The sequence below is a fragment of the Diabrotica undecimpunctata genome, chromosome 7, assembly GCF_040954645.1.
Source record: "Diabrotica undecimpunctata isolate CICGRU chromosome 7, icDiaUnde3, whole genome shotgun sequence".
NCBI lineage: Eukaryota > Metazoa > Arthropoda > Insecta > Coleoptera > Chrysomelidae > Diabrotica > Diabrotica undecimpunctata.
In genome coordinates, this window is record NC_092809.1 from 5516578 (window position 1) to 5537911 (window position 21334).

At 34.0% G+C, this 21334-nt stretch overlaps 1 protein-coding gene across 2 annotated transcripts in view; it reads right to left on the bottom strand.

Annotated features, from left to right (window-relative positions):
- Positions 1 to 1159: 1159 nt before the first annotated feature.
- Positions 1160 to 21334, bottom strand: part of sand (potassium two pore domain channel sandman) — a 270481-nt gene continuing 250306 nt past the window's right edge. Inside the window, exons 8-9 of one of the 2 annotated variants that reach the window (XR_011951349.1) lie at positions 9846 to 10156; positions 1160 to 1214 (exon numbers count right to left, since the gene is read on the bottom strand). Coding sequence is in view for 1 of the 2 variants with exons in the window: in XM_072536621.1 (XP_072392722.1) it covers positions 10088 to 10156 (69 nt within the window). In the remaining variant the exon portion in view is untranslated. Of the gene's footprint in view, positions 1215 to 9759; positions 10157 to 21334 lie in introns of those variants that run through there. The other variant, XM_072536621.1, reaches the window with a different exon arrangement.

The window sequence follows — 21334 nt, forward strand, 5'->3', positions numbered from 1 at the left end:
TCCCACTGAGAGATATTCACATTTTGTCATATTCATGTTTAGACCTGCCACCTCATATTCTTCTTGCAGTTTTCTTACTATATAGCTAAGATCGTAGCTGTCTTCGGCAATTACTACCTGGTCATCCTCAAAGAAAAGTGTATATAGCTTGTTTTCTTCCACCGTTATTCCCATATTTCTACATTTTTTACCCATTTCACCAATTTAAATAAGGTGGGTGACAGACAGCAGCCTTGTCTTAGTCCCTTTATTGTTTGAAAAGGAGAGGTGATTTCTTGTCCCATTTTAATTCTTGCAAAGTTTTGTTCGTAATATTTTTGAGTGGCGTTAATAAGAATTGGGTTTATTTTCAAGTTACCCATTTCTATCCATAGTTGGGAGATCGGTACACTGTCCTATGCTTTTTCCAAATCTATTAAAGCTATATGAGTTTCTCTATTTCTCTGCACTCGTTTTTCCATTGCAATTTTTAATGTGAAAATATTATCCATAGTGGAGCGTCCGGCCCTAAATCCCGCTTGTTCTTCGGGTTGTTTGTCTTTAATATCATTTTCTATCAGGTTTCGTAGTACTTTTGAGTATAGTTAGCCTATAGTAGCAATCACTGCGATCCCTCTATAGTTTTTAGGATAGCATCAGTAGATACCACTACAATTTAAAAATAATAGAATTTTTAATCTTCTTGTATAACTACATTAATAATTTTATATTTCTCTAAATCAATGTAAATACATTATCAGTTAAACCCGTATTTTGCTTGTCTTTGGCAGTGCTTCAAATATTGGAAAAATTGACTAATAACTTAATAATATAATACTTAGCACAGCGGACCGTTTAAGTTAAAGCTTTCAAATCCAAGTTACTTTTAGCAGCCTTTTTGCCTTATATATTCTCTTTAGACATAGTGTTCAAATATTTTTTAACTATCGGATTTTTAGAGATAATTGGTCAATAATGTTAACAACGGCTTACATTGCCATAAGCAAAGTTTTGACATTCTGGTTTATATAGAAATACAGCATTGTTTCAAAAAGTTTGGTTGCTTTAATAATGTAACAAGAGATTTTCTTAAAACTTTTTTACTCCTTAGCATTTTCGCTCGTTTTATATTTGAAAGAAAAACATGTTCTAATTTTTTTAAATTTTATTAAAACAATTTGCTGGAAATCCTTTAAAAAACTAAATGCTATGACTGCCTTTGGATAACTCGTCACCTGAAAAAAAATTATTATTAATAATATCATTAATGGAGGACAATGTGTTATAGTCTATGAGCTGGAGGGGTTAAGTATGCACTTTATATATATAATAGTCTCCCGTTTTATACCGCTGTCGCGGCTTTGGGAGTATAGCAGGGTAGTCTGCTATATCTAGGGCCTACGGTATACAAGGAAGGTAACATGGCCAGTGCTACGCTTCAACCGTCTATTATTACCCCTGGTTTTACCCAAGGTACTCATTTTTATTCAGGCTGAGTCGACCTGGGGCCTATAGACATTTTTAAAATGTCTAGATGTTCTTGCCGGCGGTGGGATTCGAACCGCGGACCACCGGCTTGCGAGGCAAACATCCTACCGCTTGCGCTACGCAGGCCCGCGTAGTAGTAGTAGTAGTAGTAAAATTTTATATTAATATTTACATTTTATACTCTCGGTATCCTGACGTTTTGTTACGTTTTTTGGTGTGTGGATTTTATTTTTTGGGGGTACCAGTTTAAAAACCTCCTGTATTCTCAGTGCTTTTTTTATTGAGAAATCTGCCAATATTGCAGCTATGTAAGTAGACATTAGTGCGAACCTTTGGAGCATATAGTAGATGGAATTTCATCTAGTTGGTATGGATTGTACCAAAAGTTTTCCCATAAGCTTTTTCTAAAAAACATTTGCTACGTCTAGCAAAATATTGACGATGGTTTTAACTTTTGTAATTAAATTTGTTAATAACGCTTTTTTTACACCCTTTAGGATATGTAATAACTAAATTTAATATGTGTACAAAACAATGCACTTTTTTGCCCTCTTCGAGCAATCTCCCCACTCCAATCATCATGTTCGCTTGATCATCCGTGCAGGAGCCAACAGCTCTAGTCAGAGCGATGCCAAATTCTTCAAGGAGCTCTTTCATGGTGTGGTCTTTCATCGAACTTTTAACATTATGATCTCAAGACTGTTACTTTCTGGAGGAAGTTATTAGTTTAAAAACAAAAAAAAAGGTTATACCCGGGATAAAAAAAAACAACTAAAAAAACCGATTATTGCGGAGTTAAAAAACCGTTTTTGGATTAAAACTGGTAGGTTTTTTTCACGTCTAAAGTGTCATATCGACAAAAATACGTTTTAAGGTGAAAAGTGTAGCTTTGTATGCATTTTTAACATTTTGAACTATAACTGATCTATAACTTATAACATGAAATGTCGTTTTAGAGTTTGTCAACAAATATGAGGCAATTAAAATATGCGGCAAAAATCCAAAAATTGAATACAAAAGCTGCACTCTTTTAAGAGTCTTTAAGACGCATTTTAATTTTTGTCGATAGAACACTCTGATCAAAAGATATTGAATTTGACCGTCAAGTTGATATAATTTTATTTAAAAGTGATTTTGCGCGAGTTACAGTACAATGACCGCTACCATCCAGTAAGTTCCACCACGTGGATTCCAACACGGGGCTACCGCTTGAACATTCTGGACTAAATTGCGACGTATTGAACAGCAAGATCAGCAATTAATAAATTATAAAAACACCATGTTAAAATCTATATTTTTCAGTCTGATTAATTAAAAGTCTGATTTAAAATATAGTCTGATTTAAATTATTATTGTTGTTACTAAAAGTTTTGTAAGTCGAAATAAAAGTTTTAATTGTGAAGTTCAGTTTTTAAAAAAGTATTTTTCCCAAGAACATTCATAATTGGCGCAGAGTCAGTACGGAAGTGGAAGAGTATTTATAGATCCTCGTCACTTTCAAGTGTTTGTCCACTGTTCCAAGAACCAGCCCCAGGGAAACCGTCTGCAGAGTTCACCCGAGGGAATTAGAGAATTAGAATTTAGAAGAAGCCTTCAGGAGTAAAGGAATGCACATCGGCATCGTCTTTATCCTGTAAGCGATTTTATTGTTACTTAGAATTAAGAAGATTAGATTTTGAAAGAATTTTTAATAAATCAGACTCCTCTGAGTCCTTAGATTGAATCAGAGCTAAATTAGAAGATAAATAAAACAAAGATTTGAATAGATTAACACAAAGATTAAAGTAATTTAAAAATATCTCCTCTAAGTCCTTAGATTGACTTTAGAGTCAGATTTAGACAAAATTGAATAGCTTAATAAATTCTATATATTAATAAACATAGAGATTAATAGATAGAAAAAAAAGTAGATTAAGATTTATATATTTATATATTGATTATTGAAAATTACTATACCAATTTGACTATTGACTATATATTATATTGAAAATTTTTAAAATATGGCAGTTCCACAATTTGACGTTAAAAATTTATGCATTCTTCCAAATTTTGACGGAAATCCAAATGAATTACATGAATTTATTAAAGTTTCTACAATACTTCTAAACCATTATTATGACAGACTTAATGCAGCTAGTATACAAAACAAATTTTTGCTTCATGGTATTATCAGTAAATTAACAGGTAGAGCCAAGGAAGTTATATCTGTATATGGATGCGAAAGTTGGGACGAAATAAAAAACGCATTAATTCAAAATTTTGGAGACCAGAGAGACGAAAATTCGCTTACAAGGGATCTAGTAAATTTAAGACAAGGCTCAACAGAATCTATTATGCATTTTTACGAAAAAATCATGGGACTTTTAAGCTGTATTAATAATTACCTAGAATTACATACCATAAATGCCGATATTAAAAGGAGCAAACAAGAATTTTTCCGTCAACAAGCTCTTACAACATTCTTAGCAGGCCTACGAGAACCAATGGGCTCTGTTATCAGAGCAATGAGACCAAGAAGTTTAGCCACAGCAATACAATACGTACAGGAAGAAAATAATGTTCGATATCTTCAAAAAAATCAAATAAGTCAACCTTCAACATCAGGAAGAAGCGAAAATTATCAAGAACGCCGACCTCAGAGACAGCAGATGCCTGTACAAATCCAGAAACCATTGTACCAACAGACAAATTTTGCACCTCCACGATGGCAGCAACCAATGAGACAATTCTATCCGCAGAATCAGTTTCAGCAACCACATCGGCAACAAAACTTCGATCAATTTAGACAAAATTCAAACCCTCCAGCATTCAGGACCCAAAACCAGTCAAATGTATGGGCACCCAAACCCGGACAGTCAAAGCAGTCTAGACCAACACCTATGAGTGGAATATCAGAAACCACAACCAGAGGCCGTCAAAATTTTACACCAAATTACCGGGCACAGCCAAAATTCACTGTAGAAGAACTTTACAATATACAATGCCACGGAGATGAGCAAGAAGAGAATGCCAACTACAACGATTACTACGAACCTGAATACGACAATTTTCTACAAGATACATACGAAAATCAACCAACCGAATACGAAGAAGACGTAAATTTTCGAGAGGACCCACCAGAAGCAATCGGAACGTAATTGAACTTCATTCATTTCCCGACAAGAAGGAGCTACCCTACATCGAAATCTCTAAGCCTTCTTTACGACTTTTAATCGATACAGGATCCACAAAGTCATTTCTTAACCCAGAAATAGCTTCTTCATATTTTCCAAGTTACATAAAACATGAACCCTTTGTCGTCACATCAATTTTTCAAAACTATTCCCAAAAATATTGTGCCGAAATTCCATCATTTTCAGAATTTAATTCTGACAGCAAAATGAAATTTTACCTCTTTAAGTTTCACAAAACTTTCGATGGTCTTATTGGCCTCGACAATCTAAAACTCTTCGAAGCCCAATTAAAATTCCCTAAATCGCTTCTAGTTACAAAAGATTCTACAATCCCCATTAAATATTACGAAACAAATAAAACACAATTTTATTCCATTCATTTGGAAGCAAATTCTATTAGCCAAGTGAAAATTCCTGTCAAAGAAGAAAAAGGAACCATCATTATTCCTACCCAAAAAGTACAAGGCGTTGTAGTACGAGAAGCCCTTACTAACGCCGAGAACCACCTTGCCTGGACCGAAATTGCCAACTTCACGTCAGACCCCATTCATCTTTCTCTTATGGAACCACTCGAAAGCAATAAAATAGACATTCAAGATTTCCATATATATTCCATGGAAACAACCTCCGGACCAGACTACAGACAAGATATCGACGACTTAATTAAAACCGAACATCTTAATGAAGAAGAAGAGGAACAAGTTCGCCACCTATGCCGAAAATACTCCGATATATTTCACCAACCAGACACTCCTCTCAGCTTTACTAACGAAGTTAAACACCACATCAGAACCAAGGATGAGGAGCCTGTATATACGAAATCATACCGGTATCCGTATGTGCACAAGGAAGAAGTAAAGAAACAAATCTCTTCAATGTTAGAGCAAGGGATCATTCGACCAAGTCAATCGCCATGGTCCTCGCCTATTTGGGTCGTGGCAAAGAAACCAGATTCATCCGGTAAAATAAAGTGGAGAATAGTGGTAGATTATAGAAAGGTCAACGAGAAGACAATTGACGACCGATACAGAATTCCTCACATTAGCGATATTTTGGACAAATTGGGAAGATGTCAATATTTTACGACCCTCGACTTAGCAAGCGGATTTCACCAAATCGAGATGGCTGAAGAAGACATTCCCAAAACAGCATTTAATGTGGAAAATGGACACTATGAATATTTAAGAATGCCTTTTGGACTTAAGAACGCTCCGTCCACGTTCCAACGTATGATGGACAACGTATTGAAGGGACTTCAAGGAGAAATATGCCTCGTCTATATGGACGACGTAATAGTATATTCAACATCACTACAGGAACACATAGTAAATCTCACAAAAGTATTTCAACGATTAAGAGAAGCCCGACTAAAAATCCAAGTTGACAAATGCGAATTCTTAAAGAAGCAAGTTAATTTTCTAGGACACATAGTCACACAAGAAGGCATAAAACCGAATCCAGCGAAAATTGAAGCAATAGAAAAATACCCAATACCGAAAACAGCAAAAGAAATAAGAGGATTTCTTGGACTACTGGGATATTACAGAAAGTTTATTCGAGACTTCGCAAAAATCACGAAACCTCTAACAAGATGCCTGAAAAAAGATGCAAAGATCGAACATACACCCGAATTCGTAGAATGCTTTGAAACGTGCAGGAAATTATTAATGAATGAGCCGTTATTGCAATATCCAGATTTTTCCAAACCGTTTAACCTCACAACAGATGCCAGCAACTTCGCTATAGGTGCAGTACTTTCCCAAGGACCAGTTGGCAGTGATAAACCAATTGCCTTTGCTTCCAGGACACTAAATGAAACCGAAACCAAGTACTCCACAATAGAAAAGGAAATGTTAGCAATGGTGTGGGCAACTAAGTATTTTCGACCTTACCTATTTAAAAGAAAATTTAAAATACTTTCAGACCACCGTCCTTTGCAATATCTATTCTCCCTAAAGGAACCCAACTCCAAACTAGTACGTTGGAGATTAAAATTAGAAGAATTTGACTACAAAGTAATTTACAAAAAAGGCAAAGCTAATACAAATGCGGACGCACTGTCTCGAATCGAAATACACACAAAGGAAACTAAGGACATCGATTCACAAATTAAGGAAGTCTTTGATGATTTAATAGACATGGAAGACGATGGATGGTCAACGACTAATAATCCAGATGCAGACCGAATAATCGACGAGATTGTAGAAGAAAAAGCAACAGAATTAATTCCAGAAAACATCCCAGAAGATACTGTTGAAAACGAAGATCAAAACATCCCAGAAGGCACTGTCGAAAACGAAGATCAAAACATGGACGAAGACGAAAATGAAACAATACATACAGCAGTAGAAAACCCAATTCTTGGTATACCTATTTCGGAAAAACCACTTAACTTCTACAATAACCAAATTATAGTCAAAATCGTCAACTACAATCCACGACCTCCAGCAATTATACAAACCTTTCCGAATAAAAGACGTTATCATATCCAGCTGTCGAAAGATCAGTTAAAAGCTGATACCATAAAAATTTTTAAGGAACACCTCAACCCGAAAAAAAAATATGCAATTTTATTTGAAGCAGAAGAAGAAATTTTTGCAGAAATTTGCGAAATTATCAGGAAAACTTTTAAACACAACGCATATGACTTAGTAAAGTGCAATCTTTTATTGGAAGATGTTAACCTAGAAGAACAACAAAAAGAGATTATAAAAAACTATCACGAAGGAAAAACGAACCATAGAGGAATAGCTGAAACAGAAAGTCAAATAAGGAAACGATATTACTGGCCTAATATGAAGAAGGGCATAGAAGATATCATAAACTTTTGCGATATATGTCAAGAAAATAAATACGACAGACTTCCTCCCAAACCAAAATTTATGGTTACACCAACTCCCACTAAACCACTGGAAATAGTTCACATTGATTTATTCCAGGCTGATGGACAGAAGTTTCTAACCATAATAGACGCATTTTCGAAATATGGGCAAGCCTATCCAATAAATGGAGGAAATGCAATCAATGTACTCAACGCCCTACTGATTTTTATAACACATCATGGACTCCCAACAATGATAGTAGCCGATAATGGTACGGAATTTAAAAATGGAGTAATACAAGAATTTGTAGACTCTCATAAAATCTCAATCCACTATACAACACCAGAGAATCCGCAATCCAACGGGATGATTGAGAGATTTCATTCTACGTTAATCGAACATCTTCGAATCCTAAGGAACACCAAAGCAAAGCTCTCGATTAAAGAACAAATGCTATACGCTATAATTGGGTACAATAATTCCATACATTCAGCAACGAAGTTAAGACCCATCGACATATTAAACGGACATATCGACGCAAAAGATCCCTTTAACGTTGACATACAGAAAGTAATACTGAACAATTATATCCAAAACCATAGAGAGATAACAAAGGAATTATACAAGGAAGTAAACCAGCAAATACAAGAGAATAAAAATAAAGTCATTGAAAATAGAAATAAATCGAGACAAGACCCTATTACGTATAAACCAAGCACAAAAATCTATACACGAAAAACAGTTACCTGAAATAAATTACTTCCGCGATATTCCGCAAAACATATAAAAAGAAATAACGAAGTGACTGTAAAAACATCAAAAACTACAGTTCACAAGAAAAACATAAAACATCAACCTAAATCAAAAACTAATTCTAAACCGTCCGCACAGGATCACCCTGACGATGAGAGAAGAAGAGAAGATCAAGGACCTGAAAGACAACCCAGGATTAATTCCCCTCAACCTGGGACAAGCAAAGATTCATACTAGTACACACGATTTCATATACTTTTTCAAACTACTACCAATAAAAAAAGAATTTGATAGAATTGAAACCAGTACGACGCAAAGACCACAGCAGTTCAAAATGGACTTAGCCATTACCTTTTTCGTGTATTATATTTATCCTTTATTTTCTTGTCCTATCTTATTAATCTTAACTTATCCGTCCAAACTTATCTCATCAATCTTCCGCCCAGATACAAATTCAAAACTCCAATCCAGAGTTACATAAATTCAAGGACAACCATCCCAGAGCAACCGCTAATGCTTCCCAAAATAAGGACCATAGATATTCAAACAGCGATTAAATTCAAATCATTAAGGATTTGAATCATCAATTCTCTAAGGAAGATGAACATCTAGAGACAATTAATCCGAAATTATGGAACCATAGCCATAACCATTTTTGGATGACTCCTTTATATATCTTTATTACAATAATCTGCCTCTATATATGTCACAAGTATAAAACAAATAACAAAAAAACCCAACTCTAGCGACGAAACTCCAGAAGAGGCCAACTCAACAGTTCTGTTCGTCCCTCACAAAACTTCTTCAGGGGATGGAGTAGTTACAGTACAATGACCGCTACCATCCAGTAAGTTCCACCACGTGGATTCCAACACGGGGCTACCGCTTGAACATTCTGGACTAAATTGCGACGTATTGAACAGCAAGATCAGCAATTAATAAATTATAAAAACACCATGTTAAAATCAATATTTTTCAGTCTGATTAATTAAAAGTCTGTTTTAAAATATAGTCTGATTTAAATTATTATTGTTGTTACTAAAATCTTTGTAAGTCGAAATAAAAGTTTTAATTGTGAAGTTCAGTTTTTAAAAAAGTATTTTTCCCAAGAACATTCATAATTCGCGCGTTACTTTAAAATTACGAGCATTGTTTCTAAGAAAACGGTTTATTCTACACAAAAAGTGCTAATAAACATGTTTGTTCGAAATTATCTTACCTACAATTTTTTCTATGGCGTAAAAATTTTTAGTAAATCGATTTTTTCCGTTTTTCCTCCTACGAGGGGCGTTTTAGAAGCGGTGGGTAAAAGTGGTAAACTTTTTTTGCATCCTTTTCTTACCAAAATTCAGTTTATTCGTATAATTTTTAGAGGATTAGTTGCATTTTCGTCTCTGATGACTAGAGTAATATGTACTTATACAAAATACCTTAAAATATGCCAAAATTATATTTTTATTTTCTGCAAAATACGTCCTGACTACGTTGACCCATTTACTAAAAATCAATCAGCAACCACAGCAAATGTAATAAATTTGACTCTAAATATTTGGGTGTTAACTGAGATGAAAACCAATAATTTTTAGTATTAAAATTTCACGCTGTATGTAAATTAACATTAAATCCATACCATCGCATCCCACACATCCTGGCATTTTCCTCCCAATCCGCATTGATAATCCCTTAACATCCAAATTTTTGGCAAAACATTTTTTGATCCGTGATGGCCCCCTTCGTCCAACCGATACATCGTAGGGTTGTTGTCACAACGGTGACTGTTTTATTTTTTGTGCGTTTTGCATTTGTTTCCAACGATCCGCGGGCGGTCTAGCCGGCGTTGACGAAAAATGGGTATTTTTGATCCTGCGATAGTCATCTATTACATCGCAGAACGTATTTTACCGTGCGGATTGTTGTTTGTATTTTGTTGATTACTTCTTCCTAAAAAAATAAAACAAATGAAAATACATTATATACCAACACAGTTTTTTTATATAAAATATATTTTTAAATAGATTCGAAAGACATAAAGACTAGTCCAAACCTATAGTGCTGGAAAAATTATGTAAATTTATTGGAAAGTATGCACTAAAAATTTAAGCCATATTTTACAATTACTTTTGGTTATATAGGACGGTTAATCAATGTAGGTAATAAACCAAAACTGTTTCAATAAATAAGATCAATTTATAACCAAACAAATAGCTCTCGGGAGAGAAAATTTTTAATTTACAATAACAACTTTTAAAAAATCATGTAAAATCTCATACAATGTCCCCAAGTATCTCTGTCTTGTGGACTACAAGAAAGCATTTGATAACGAACACTGGCATTGGCTACAGCCACTTATTATAAATATTACCATTTCGATTTATCTAGTTAAACTACTACAAAGTTTGTATAGGAACCATAAAGCAATCGTAAGACTCGGAAAACATATATTCTTCGCGGTGAAAAATTATAAAAGTCACCACACAAGGGATGTGAATACGTATTATCCCCAAAGTTATTCTATACAGTGAACACATAAAGAGACTTAAATGCAAAGAAGATATTTCACTAGGTGTGGTGTCCAATCTTCGCTTTGCCGATGATACATTGTTTATAGCCTTAAGTAATACTCGATAAACTAAAAAAAGTTAACGAAAACGTGAACCAGGAATAAATAAAAACAAGGCAAAAGTGAAGATTGTCGATAGAACCAACAAAAACAGAAACGAAATTCAGAACATTGTTGGATCTGAAGTAGTTGAAAGTTTTATTTATTTTGGCAGCACCATCAACAACAATGAATGATATAAACAGGAAATTCGAAGACGTATGTAGATGGGTAGAACCGCTAGATCAATAGATTTAATAAGCTGGCTTAGGTCTTTTTAGATCTATTATGGTCCTCTAGCCCTGGATTACATTTTCTAGCCTGACCCTTTTTAAAAGTTCTAAAAACTTCTAGATAGAACCTTTCATGAACTCCTTGGCGGCGACTTTTCTTCGCCTAATGCAAAGAACCACAGTGACATAAAATGTGTCCTGCTGTTTCTTTTTCTAGATAACAGAATCTGCATAGGTCATCATCTTTCAGTCTCATCAGGTTCAACTTCCTATTCAGCTTACAGTGCTCTGTTAGCAGATATACTATGGCTTTGACTATAATTTCTGTGTTTGCTTATTATACACCTAAATTTTGGCGAATGAACTGGTAAATTCATCCACCATTATATAGATTTGTGAGCTACTTTCTTGTAGCCGTTTTTGTTACTGCCTTTGCAACGCCGCAGAATAGTTCCGGTCCAACTAATAGCATTGTTAAACTCTTTTTTTGACCATTTCATGTGATTTTTTATTTCTCTTGTGCCCTCGTGCACCGGTACTCAGGCTATCGGAACCTTGCTACGCTCTTCTAGTTAATTTAGGGCACACACACAAACCCATATTTGCTTAGAATTGGCCTCTACATAATTGAGTTCCTGTCGGTCAGATAGCCAAGCGGGTCAGGCGATTGACTCTCATTCGCTTCACTGTCGAATCGTTAAGTGGATGTGAGTTAAAACCTTGCCTCGGTGTACAGAAAAATAAAAAGGCTAACGCAACAGTTTAAAATTCTAAAACGCAGATTCGTTTAGACTAGAATATGCTGGTGTCTGATCGGCCTATGGTGGAGCAGTACGGCAAGGGATAAGGGCTTGCGTCTCGATGATACCCCTCCATAGATCTTTACCGGAAGGGAGTGGCGCCTAATATACCGGCGTATAATAATAATATAATAAGTGAGGCCTGACTCTCTGTGAAGATGGTGAATTAAGCGGTATTTTCGTTTGTGTCTTTCTATTTCTTCCACACAGTGACCAATTGCCGTTATTTTCACCTAGACAATTGAGACATCCTTAGATAGACTTACCGGTAAATTTATCCCTTGCTTTGTACCTACTATACATCCTTCGATGTTTTTGAGCCATTAGTGTATCAGATAGCGTCCGCTTGTATGTATACACCTTCCTTTTAATCTCTCGTTCCTGACATATTAATTTTAAATGTATTGTCAAAGCTATAATTTATAGCTGTTGCATCCATTGGTTACGCCATTAAGATATTTTTTAGCTCCTTGATTAGTTAACATTCTATTGTCAGCACTATGTGCCTGGCTTAGGTATTGCTGACTATGTGCATCACAGATATGGCTTTGCCCTATATAAAGATAAAGTGGTAATAGATTCAGCAGGACTTTTAACGCCGCTATAAGAGCTCCCACTTGCTACATCTTTGTCCACAATATCATAGACCCATAAGGTTATCATCATCATCACCATCATCATCAATGGCGCTACAACTCTTCGTGAGTCTTTACCGCGTTGACTATTGCCTTCCATGTTTGTCGGTCATGTGCCAGTAATTCCCATTGTAGCACTCCCATTTTCTCTAGATCTTCTTTGACTGCATCTTTCTACCTTTTTCTAGGCCTTTTTCTAGACACATTGTTTATAAGGCGATTGTCATTACTGCGTATTACATGCTTTGACCATCTGAGTCTATTGGTCTTTATATATATGACTAGATTTTCTTTTCCAAATAGAGACGCTAGTGCGTTATTGTATCTGCTATTTGTCACTCTGTATCTACAAGGGTCATAGGTTATCCAGGTCCAATAACTGTTATGTATAACCATAGGGTCATTTCGAGGTTGAGCCCCCAATTCTTACCACATATTCTTCTACATCTGCCTAAGGACATAGTAGTGTTTCTGTAATTTTTCATTGAGTATTGCATGTAAGTCAATGATCAAAATATACCTTGAGGTATTTTGTTTCTTTAGCAAATGACATAGATTTTTGCAAACTGTATATATTTTAAGTTTATGTGCTACAGTGGCAGTGTAGGGTGAACTTACTGGTTGACTGTTTGTAAGAAATAAACATCATATAAATTAAACAGTGGTAGATATAACAACATTTTTTTTTCGTTTTTTTTTTTTGAAAAACGAATCACTCAAGCAAAGAAAGTCTTAGGATGTCTCAATGGTATACTGTGGAGTAAAGAGATAACGAAAGGAAGAAAATTTAATATATATGAGACCATGATTAAAACTACTCTTCTTTATGGCGCTGAAACATGGAGAATTAGTGAAAAGAACAAAAAGCGAATAGATGCAGTAGAGATGGATGCAATGAGAAGATCTTTAGGTATTTTCAGACGAGACCGAATCAGAAATGATGTAATAAAACAACGTATGGGAATAGCAGGAAATATAACTCAAGATATAGAGAAGAAACAATTAAGGTGGTATGGGCATGTTCAACGGATGCCAGCATCAAGACTCCCCAAAAAAGTAATAGAATGGCAACCGATAGGTCTACGAAAAAGAGGAAGACCCAGATTAGAATGGCAACATGGCGTAAACAAGTCCATGAGCGAAAGAAATTTAACAACAAACGACTACGAAGATAGGAAGAGATGGTGTTTAGGTATCGGACAACGTCGAAAGACGTTCTAAACCGATGTGTATATATAGATATAACAACATTAATATATCATAGTAAAAACTAACGAATAAACTATATGTGTGGCTAATTATCCTGCTTCCAAGCCATTTTCACATCCACACACACACACACTCGTACGCAAACACACGCATACAACACACCCTATCTCAGAAACGAATTCTTTGCGGACATATGTTTATAAAACAAAATGTCATTATTTTTTATGTGAAATCACCACCTGAAGTTTGGCGCTATTATGTTATATTTTTCGTTTCGTAATTGCATCTATAATTTTTTCATATGTTACTTCCACTTTTAACTTTATGAAATGATTATTATTTATTTACAATAATTGTTAATGCTTTATCAAGAATATGAACAAAAATTAATAAAAACTGAATATTTAAAGACATACATTATATTGTGATACATTTTATTTTTTTTTAATGTATTTTATACTTAGAACCTGTTTAGTAAATCCACCAGGCACTAAACTAGAAACTCATCTTCAACTTCTCACGATAAAAAATTCTAATCTCCCTTCTGGTTAATCCTTTCGGATATACTTCCAACAAACTGACAAACAAGACTTAGTGTGCCACACGTGTAGGCTCCAAACCTCTCTGTTTACTTCGTCTAATCCACAAGCGAAGGGACAGAGTAGCCAGAACAAAAGAACTTGGAGGTGTTTTTTAAAGTTGCACGCCAACATGGAAAGCACTTCCACGTCTCTGCAGCCCTGCAACACCTGACGGTCAGTCGCTGAAAGTTTGGTAATATGCAGAGAAGTGGAAGTTTGTGTGTTTCTATACACTGAAGACGGTTAAACTTTATATTTAACGGAGTTTACTGTTAAATATTTATATACTTTCTTATTTTATATATCTTTATTATAATATTTTAATTGAAATTCTTATTTTGTTTTATTTATCACATTATTTCTTGTAAAAACTGTAAGCTTCTATTTAAACTCTAAATTTAAATACAGTTACCGTAAAACGGGGTGAATAGAAACAGTGGGGTGAATAGAAACAAAACGTTATTTATATTATGTAATTTATTTCGTACATAACTATGGATAAATAGCGGCAACCATTATTTTTTTATGTTGCTACACTTTAGGCTAAATGGGGTGAATAGAAACACATAATTTTTACTGTTTCTATTCACTCCACAAGAAAATTGTAATACTAAATCACATGTACACTAGATAAAATACATATTGTGTTTTATATATTTATGTTAGACACTTAAATGGCAAAGCTGTTTTGTTTCAGGGCCCTGTAAAATGCCAAGAAAGTACAAACCGGTGGTTGGAGGGGGCTACAAAAAGCACGATCCAAAAATAATGAAAATGCACTTACTGACATACAGAAGGGACTAAGCCTTCGGAAGTCTGCTAAGAAACATGGTTTGCATTATACTATTATATATCGGCACTTGAAAAGAGGCCTCAATGTGAAGAAACATGGTGGTCAGACAGCTTTATCTCTTAAAGAAGAACAACTGTTTGTTGAAAGGCTGAAGACATGGGGCTATCCTATTGACACTTCAACTCTACGACTTCTTTCCCTAAGATTTTTTAGACCGAAGAGGGAAAGAAGTTAAGAGGTTTAAAGATAACCTTCCTGGCCGTGACTTTGTTGAATCATTTTTAAAAGGTCATAAGGATCAACTGGCCTTGAGAATGTGTCAGAATATTAAACGATCGAGAGCTGGTGTAACACCAGAAACAATTAACAACTATTTTGATGAACTGACAAATGATAAAGGATGTGCCCTTATCTAATATTGTTAACTATGATGAGACGAACCTAAGTAATGACCCTGGTAAACGAAAGGTCATTACACGTAGAGGGACAAAATATCCGGAAAGGATCATAAACTCATCAAAGGCATCTACGTCTGTGATGTTTGCAGACGCTGCTGATGGCACTATTTTACCCCCTTACGTAGTCTATAAGGCATTGCACTTGTACCAAAGCTGGACAGAAGCTGGGCCAAAAAAACGCCAGGTACAACCGAACAAAGTCTGGCTGGTTTGATTCCTTCTGCTTCGAAGATTGGGTACTGATAGTTGCTCTTCCATACCTGAAAAAACAAACGGGTACAATTTGTCTTCCCATTTATCAGTTAAATCTGTGAAGTTGTGTAAAGACAATGTCATCAATTTTATTTTTCTCCCAGCTAACTCCACCCATCTGACACAACCTCTGGATGTGGCATTTTTTCGGCCATTGAAAGCAACATGGCGACAGATTCTCGAAGAGTGGAAAAAGGGCCCAGGAAGAGCTGAAGCAACTGTTCCTAAGGATAAATTTCCAATGTTATTGAAAAAGTTGTGTGATTCATTGAAGAAAGAAAATGTGATCGCCGGTTTTAAGAAGTGCGGTATAGCGCCTCTTAATAGGAACAAAGTGATGTCTATGCTTCCACAAATTATTGATGATGAGGAACACCAAATTCCCGAAAATATTCAGAAGAACCACGAAGCTGTTGACAATAGTTTTAAAGAACTCCTTCATAGTCTTAGAGAAGATCAGACTCCTAAGATAAGGAAAAAGAGAACCAAAGTTAATGTGAAACCCGGCAAAAGTATCAGTATTGAGGACTTTGTCGACGACGATGAGAACTTAAATCCCCAAACTTCACTTGCTAGTGACCAAAACCCATGTTCCTCCAAACAGATTCAGCCAAATAAAAGCCGAAAGCGTGTGGAGTTATCATCAGAAGATGAAGATGACTTTTCAGTGCAGGATACTGACTCTTCAGATGCCCCTGATCTAGATGAAAGTACTGACAAGGCCTCAAGCGAATACCTCGTCATCAATGAAGATGACTACATGTTAGTCAAAGTTTATGGTAAAAAAAACATATTTTAGATGTTATATATGCAAGGTTGCTTTCCTTGAAGATGACGGTTTCGTTGGAATATTTTTGAAAAGAGTGCAAATAACTAATAAGTTTACCATAACTGAAGAAGAATCACATGTCTCCAGAAACGACGTCATCCTAAAACTACACTCCCCAGTATTTTCCTCAAGTACGCGATTTAAAGACATGATATTTTTCGAAGATGACCTGTCTAATTTCACAATTTATTAATCATTATTTAATCTTATTAAATACGATTTGTTTACTTAGAGTTATGTAATTTCTTTTGTTTATATAGCTACCTACTTTAATAAATCATTATGTTGAGAAATAAATTTGTATTTATCTATTTATAAATTAAAAATACCATATTTAACTGCTTCTATTTACCCCCTATTCCTTTCAATAGAAACAAACATTAAAATTAAAGTACTGTTTCTATTCACCCCTCAAAGTGGGGTGAATAGAAACAGTACTTTAATTTTAATGTTTGTTTCTATTCACCCCCCTTTGAGGGCAAGGGGAGGGGTGAATAGCTTCTTTGCTTGACAAGAAGATATAAATTATACTTTTTTGTCGAATAGTCCGGAAATTATTTTATGTAGCTTCCGATCTAAAAGCATATCAGCAGTTTGTTAACACACTAACATCCATCGTTTAAGGAATTGTGTCACACAAAGGAAAAGAAGACTTTTTGATACTGGTCCAATTTTACTACAACCTGCATTTTTTATTAATAAATCAATTTATTACGACCCTTGTAGCATAAAACATATATTTTTTAAATCAAATGTTTGCTTCCTATTCTTAAAAGTGATACAAACTAAAATTTTCTGTTCTCCAGATAATTCTATTAAATTTTGTACTATGTTTGAATTCTTTAATACGTTATTTTAATATTTTTAAAGGTGAAAAACCTTTGATGCTATAGTTTTCGTTGTGTGTATTTTGATACCTTTGAAACAGTTTTGATTCTTGTAAAATACTAAGTAAAACGATATTTTGCAGCTCACAAATAAGGGAGATTGTTTATATTTATGCACACACATACTCAGAAATAAGGAAGATTGTTTATCCGTAAAATAGTTTCGAAACACAATTAAGATTTCTGCCTTAATCTGAGCCTTCTAAAAATTGCAAGGCAAAAAAGACGTTGATAAAGATGTTAATAGAGACATGGGGAATCTAAAATTTGCATTCCACGACATGTCTCCTCAACTAAGCAGAAATCCTTAGCGAATTGGTTTCTTGTACTCATACAGAGTAGATCCGAATAAAATTAAAAAGACAGTCAAGATTTAATTTCACGTAAAAAGTGTCTATGTATCTGTTTATACGTATTTCGCCTTAATAGGGTTCATCAGAACAGCTATTCATAGGCTTTCTCAACGTGAAAAATAAATCTTTTCTGTCTTTAAAGAAGCAACAATAAAATGGCTTCGATATGGACGCAATAGTGACATCTGATAATAAATCCGTAAAATAGTTTCGAAACACAATTCAGATTTCTGCCTTAATCTGAGCCTTCTAAAAATTGCAAGGCAAAACAGACGTTGATAAAGATGTTAATAGAGACATGGGGAATCTAAAATTTGAGAAATCTTATCAATAGCTGTTCTGATGAACCCTATTAGGGTGCAATACGTATAAACAGATACATAGACACTTTTTACGTGAAATCAAATCTTGACTGTCTTTTTTATTTTATTCAGATCTACTCTGTATGACTACAAGAAACCAATTCGCTAGGGATTTCTGCTAAGTTGAGGAGACATGTCGTGGAATGCAAATTTTAGATTCCCCATGTCTCTATTAACATGTTTATCAACGTCTGCTTTGCCTTGCAATTTTTAGAAGGCTCAGACTAAGGCAAAAATCTGAATTGTGTTTCGAAACTATTTTACGGATTTATTATCAGATGTCGCTATTGCATCCATATCGAAGCCATTTTATTTTTGCCTCTTAAAGACAGAAAAGATTTATTTTCCACGTTTAGAAAGCCTATGAATATCTGTTCTGATGAACCCTATTAGGGCGAAATACGTATAAACAGATACATAGACACTTTTTACGTGAAATTAAATCTTGACTGTCTTTTTCATTTTCATTTCAAGATTGTTTATATTTTATGCACAGACAAATTTTATGTGATACAATTTATACTAGGCGATATTTAAAAGCGTTTTTAAATAAGTACATTTTGACCAAAAGTTGATACGGGCAACCAAAATTAACATCAGTAGATTCAGAGAATGAAATTTAATCCGTCGCTATCGTTTCCGAGAAAAGTACACGTAGAATAACTGCAGCCACTGGAGTAATTTGCTCTTAAATTCAAAGGATTTTGGAAAGAGAACATTTATGTCCTTTTCACTTTACTTCAATACAATATTTACTTCCAACTGAACCTCCACTGAGGTTGCAATTTTCCAGAGATTTGCCTACTTTGCATAATAATGACTCAGTAAAATTTTATTCAGTGACGAGACTACGTTCACTCACCGAGAAGTTTTTAACTAGCGGAACAATAATTCGTAAGCGACTAAAAATCCACACCTTTCAAAGAAAAATCACTTCCAAAAAGAATTTTCTATTAATGTTTGATTTGATATTATAGGCAACTACGTAACCGGCACATATGAGCTTCCTCAGAAACTGATTGGTATGGAATAGCAATTTTATTAAAAAACCTATTGAGGAATTTTTAGACGATAACATTATAAAATTTAGGTAATAATTTGTGGTTTATATATCATGATTATAGACCGGAAATATTGCAACAGAAAACAGCAAATATGCACATATATATGCACAAAATTGGCGTAAATATGCAAACAATTTTAAACAATCTGCAAATACTTTACAATATATGCATATTACGCAGACGTTATTTGTCGTGTTGTTTATAAATTTTGCAATTAAAAACCAATTTAAATAATAATAATAATTAATTACTATTTAAATGGGAATAAGCCACAATTAAAGGTTAAAATACGTTTATTGGCGTTTCAATTTCCACTTCTGAAAACGTTCTCAAAATACAAACATTAGTAAATTAAACAAATTTTGTTTTTTGTTACTTAGTGAAAAATTCTTTGTAGTACCATGAATTCTCCTTGTAGTGAACTATCAAAATTTTTATTAAATATTTTAAAACCAATTGCAAATACAAATGACACATTTATAAAAATACACAACATTTTTTAAATAAATTATCAAATATTGAATTTAATTCAAATAATACTTTAGTAAGTTTTGACATAAATAGTTTATTTACGAATGTGCCATTAGATAAGACTTTAAATATAGTCAAGACAAAATTAGAAAGTGATGATACATTGGCAACTAGAACAAGACTAAATATATCAGCTATAATGGAGTTAATAACATTATCTACTGATAATACATACTTTCAACTAAATAATGAATTCTATAAACAAAGTTTTGGACTAGCAATGGGCTCTAGTTTATCTCCATTATTAGCCGATATATTTATGGAAGATTTTAAAACAAATATTATTTCTAAACAAAATTTAAAACCCTCAGTATGGTGGAGATATGTAGATGATGTATTCTCAATATGGCCTCATGGATCAGAGTTGTTGGACACATTCCTAAATGATATAAACGATAAAGAAGAGACAACAAAATTTACCATGGAAAAGGAATATAATAACACATTACCTTTTCTGGATGTTTTAATCTCTACGAACGATACTGGATACGAAACTCAGGTGTATAGAAAACCAACACACACCAACAGATATTTAAATTTCAAATCAAATCACAATATTAATATTAAAAAGGGAATTATTAAATCCTTATACGATAGAGCCAAAATTACGTGTTCCAACGAAAATTCGTTCTTGGAGGAAAAGCATTTGTTAACATCTGTTTTATTAAAAAATGATTATTCTTTATCGTTTATAAATAAAAAATTTTCAACAATCGATCGAATAGAACAAAACAACTTAGAACGAGATTCTACAGCATATGCAAGGAATAATACGAGGAAAATAACAATACCATACATAAAAGGATTATCTGAAAAGCTTAAAAGGATAGGAAATAAATTCAACATTTCAACAACATTCATAACAACAAACACGTTGAGATCTATTTTGTCCAAAACCAAACCTAACAATGAACAAGAAAGGACAAAGAATTGCATTTATAAAATACCTTGTGAATGCGATCAGTTTTATTTAGGTGAAACATCAAGACCATTAAATGTTAGAATAAGTGAACATCAATCCTATATTAAAAATAGAGAATTTGATAGATCTCAAATCTGTAAACACGCATGGGATAATGAACATAGGGTTCAATGGAATGATTCAAATATAGTCCTAAAAGAAACGGATGGTAAAAAGAGAAAAATCAAAGAAGCGGCTCTAATTATGCTAAATGAGACCAATTGTGTCGCGAATTCCTCGGCAGAATGTAGTAGGATCTGGTTACCCATATTGAAAGAGGAAGTTATTAAAAGAAAAATACCAGTATTGGTAAGTCAGTAACATATAGAGAATACATCATTTATGTTTTTTAAATAACAAACATATAAAATCGGAATTTGGTGTTTATTGAAGGTAAACTAAATGCACGATCAAATACTTACAATGTTGGGATAGTATTATGAGGTTTTTTTTCCTGGTTTTTCCCTCATAATTTACTATGGAATCACTAACAGGAGAATTTTACTGTCATCATGGCATGTATTTGTCTTTTTAAAGACGAATTACATGTTATGATCTTTTCTGACGGATAT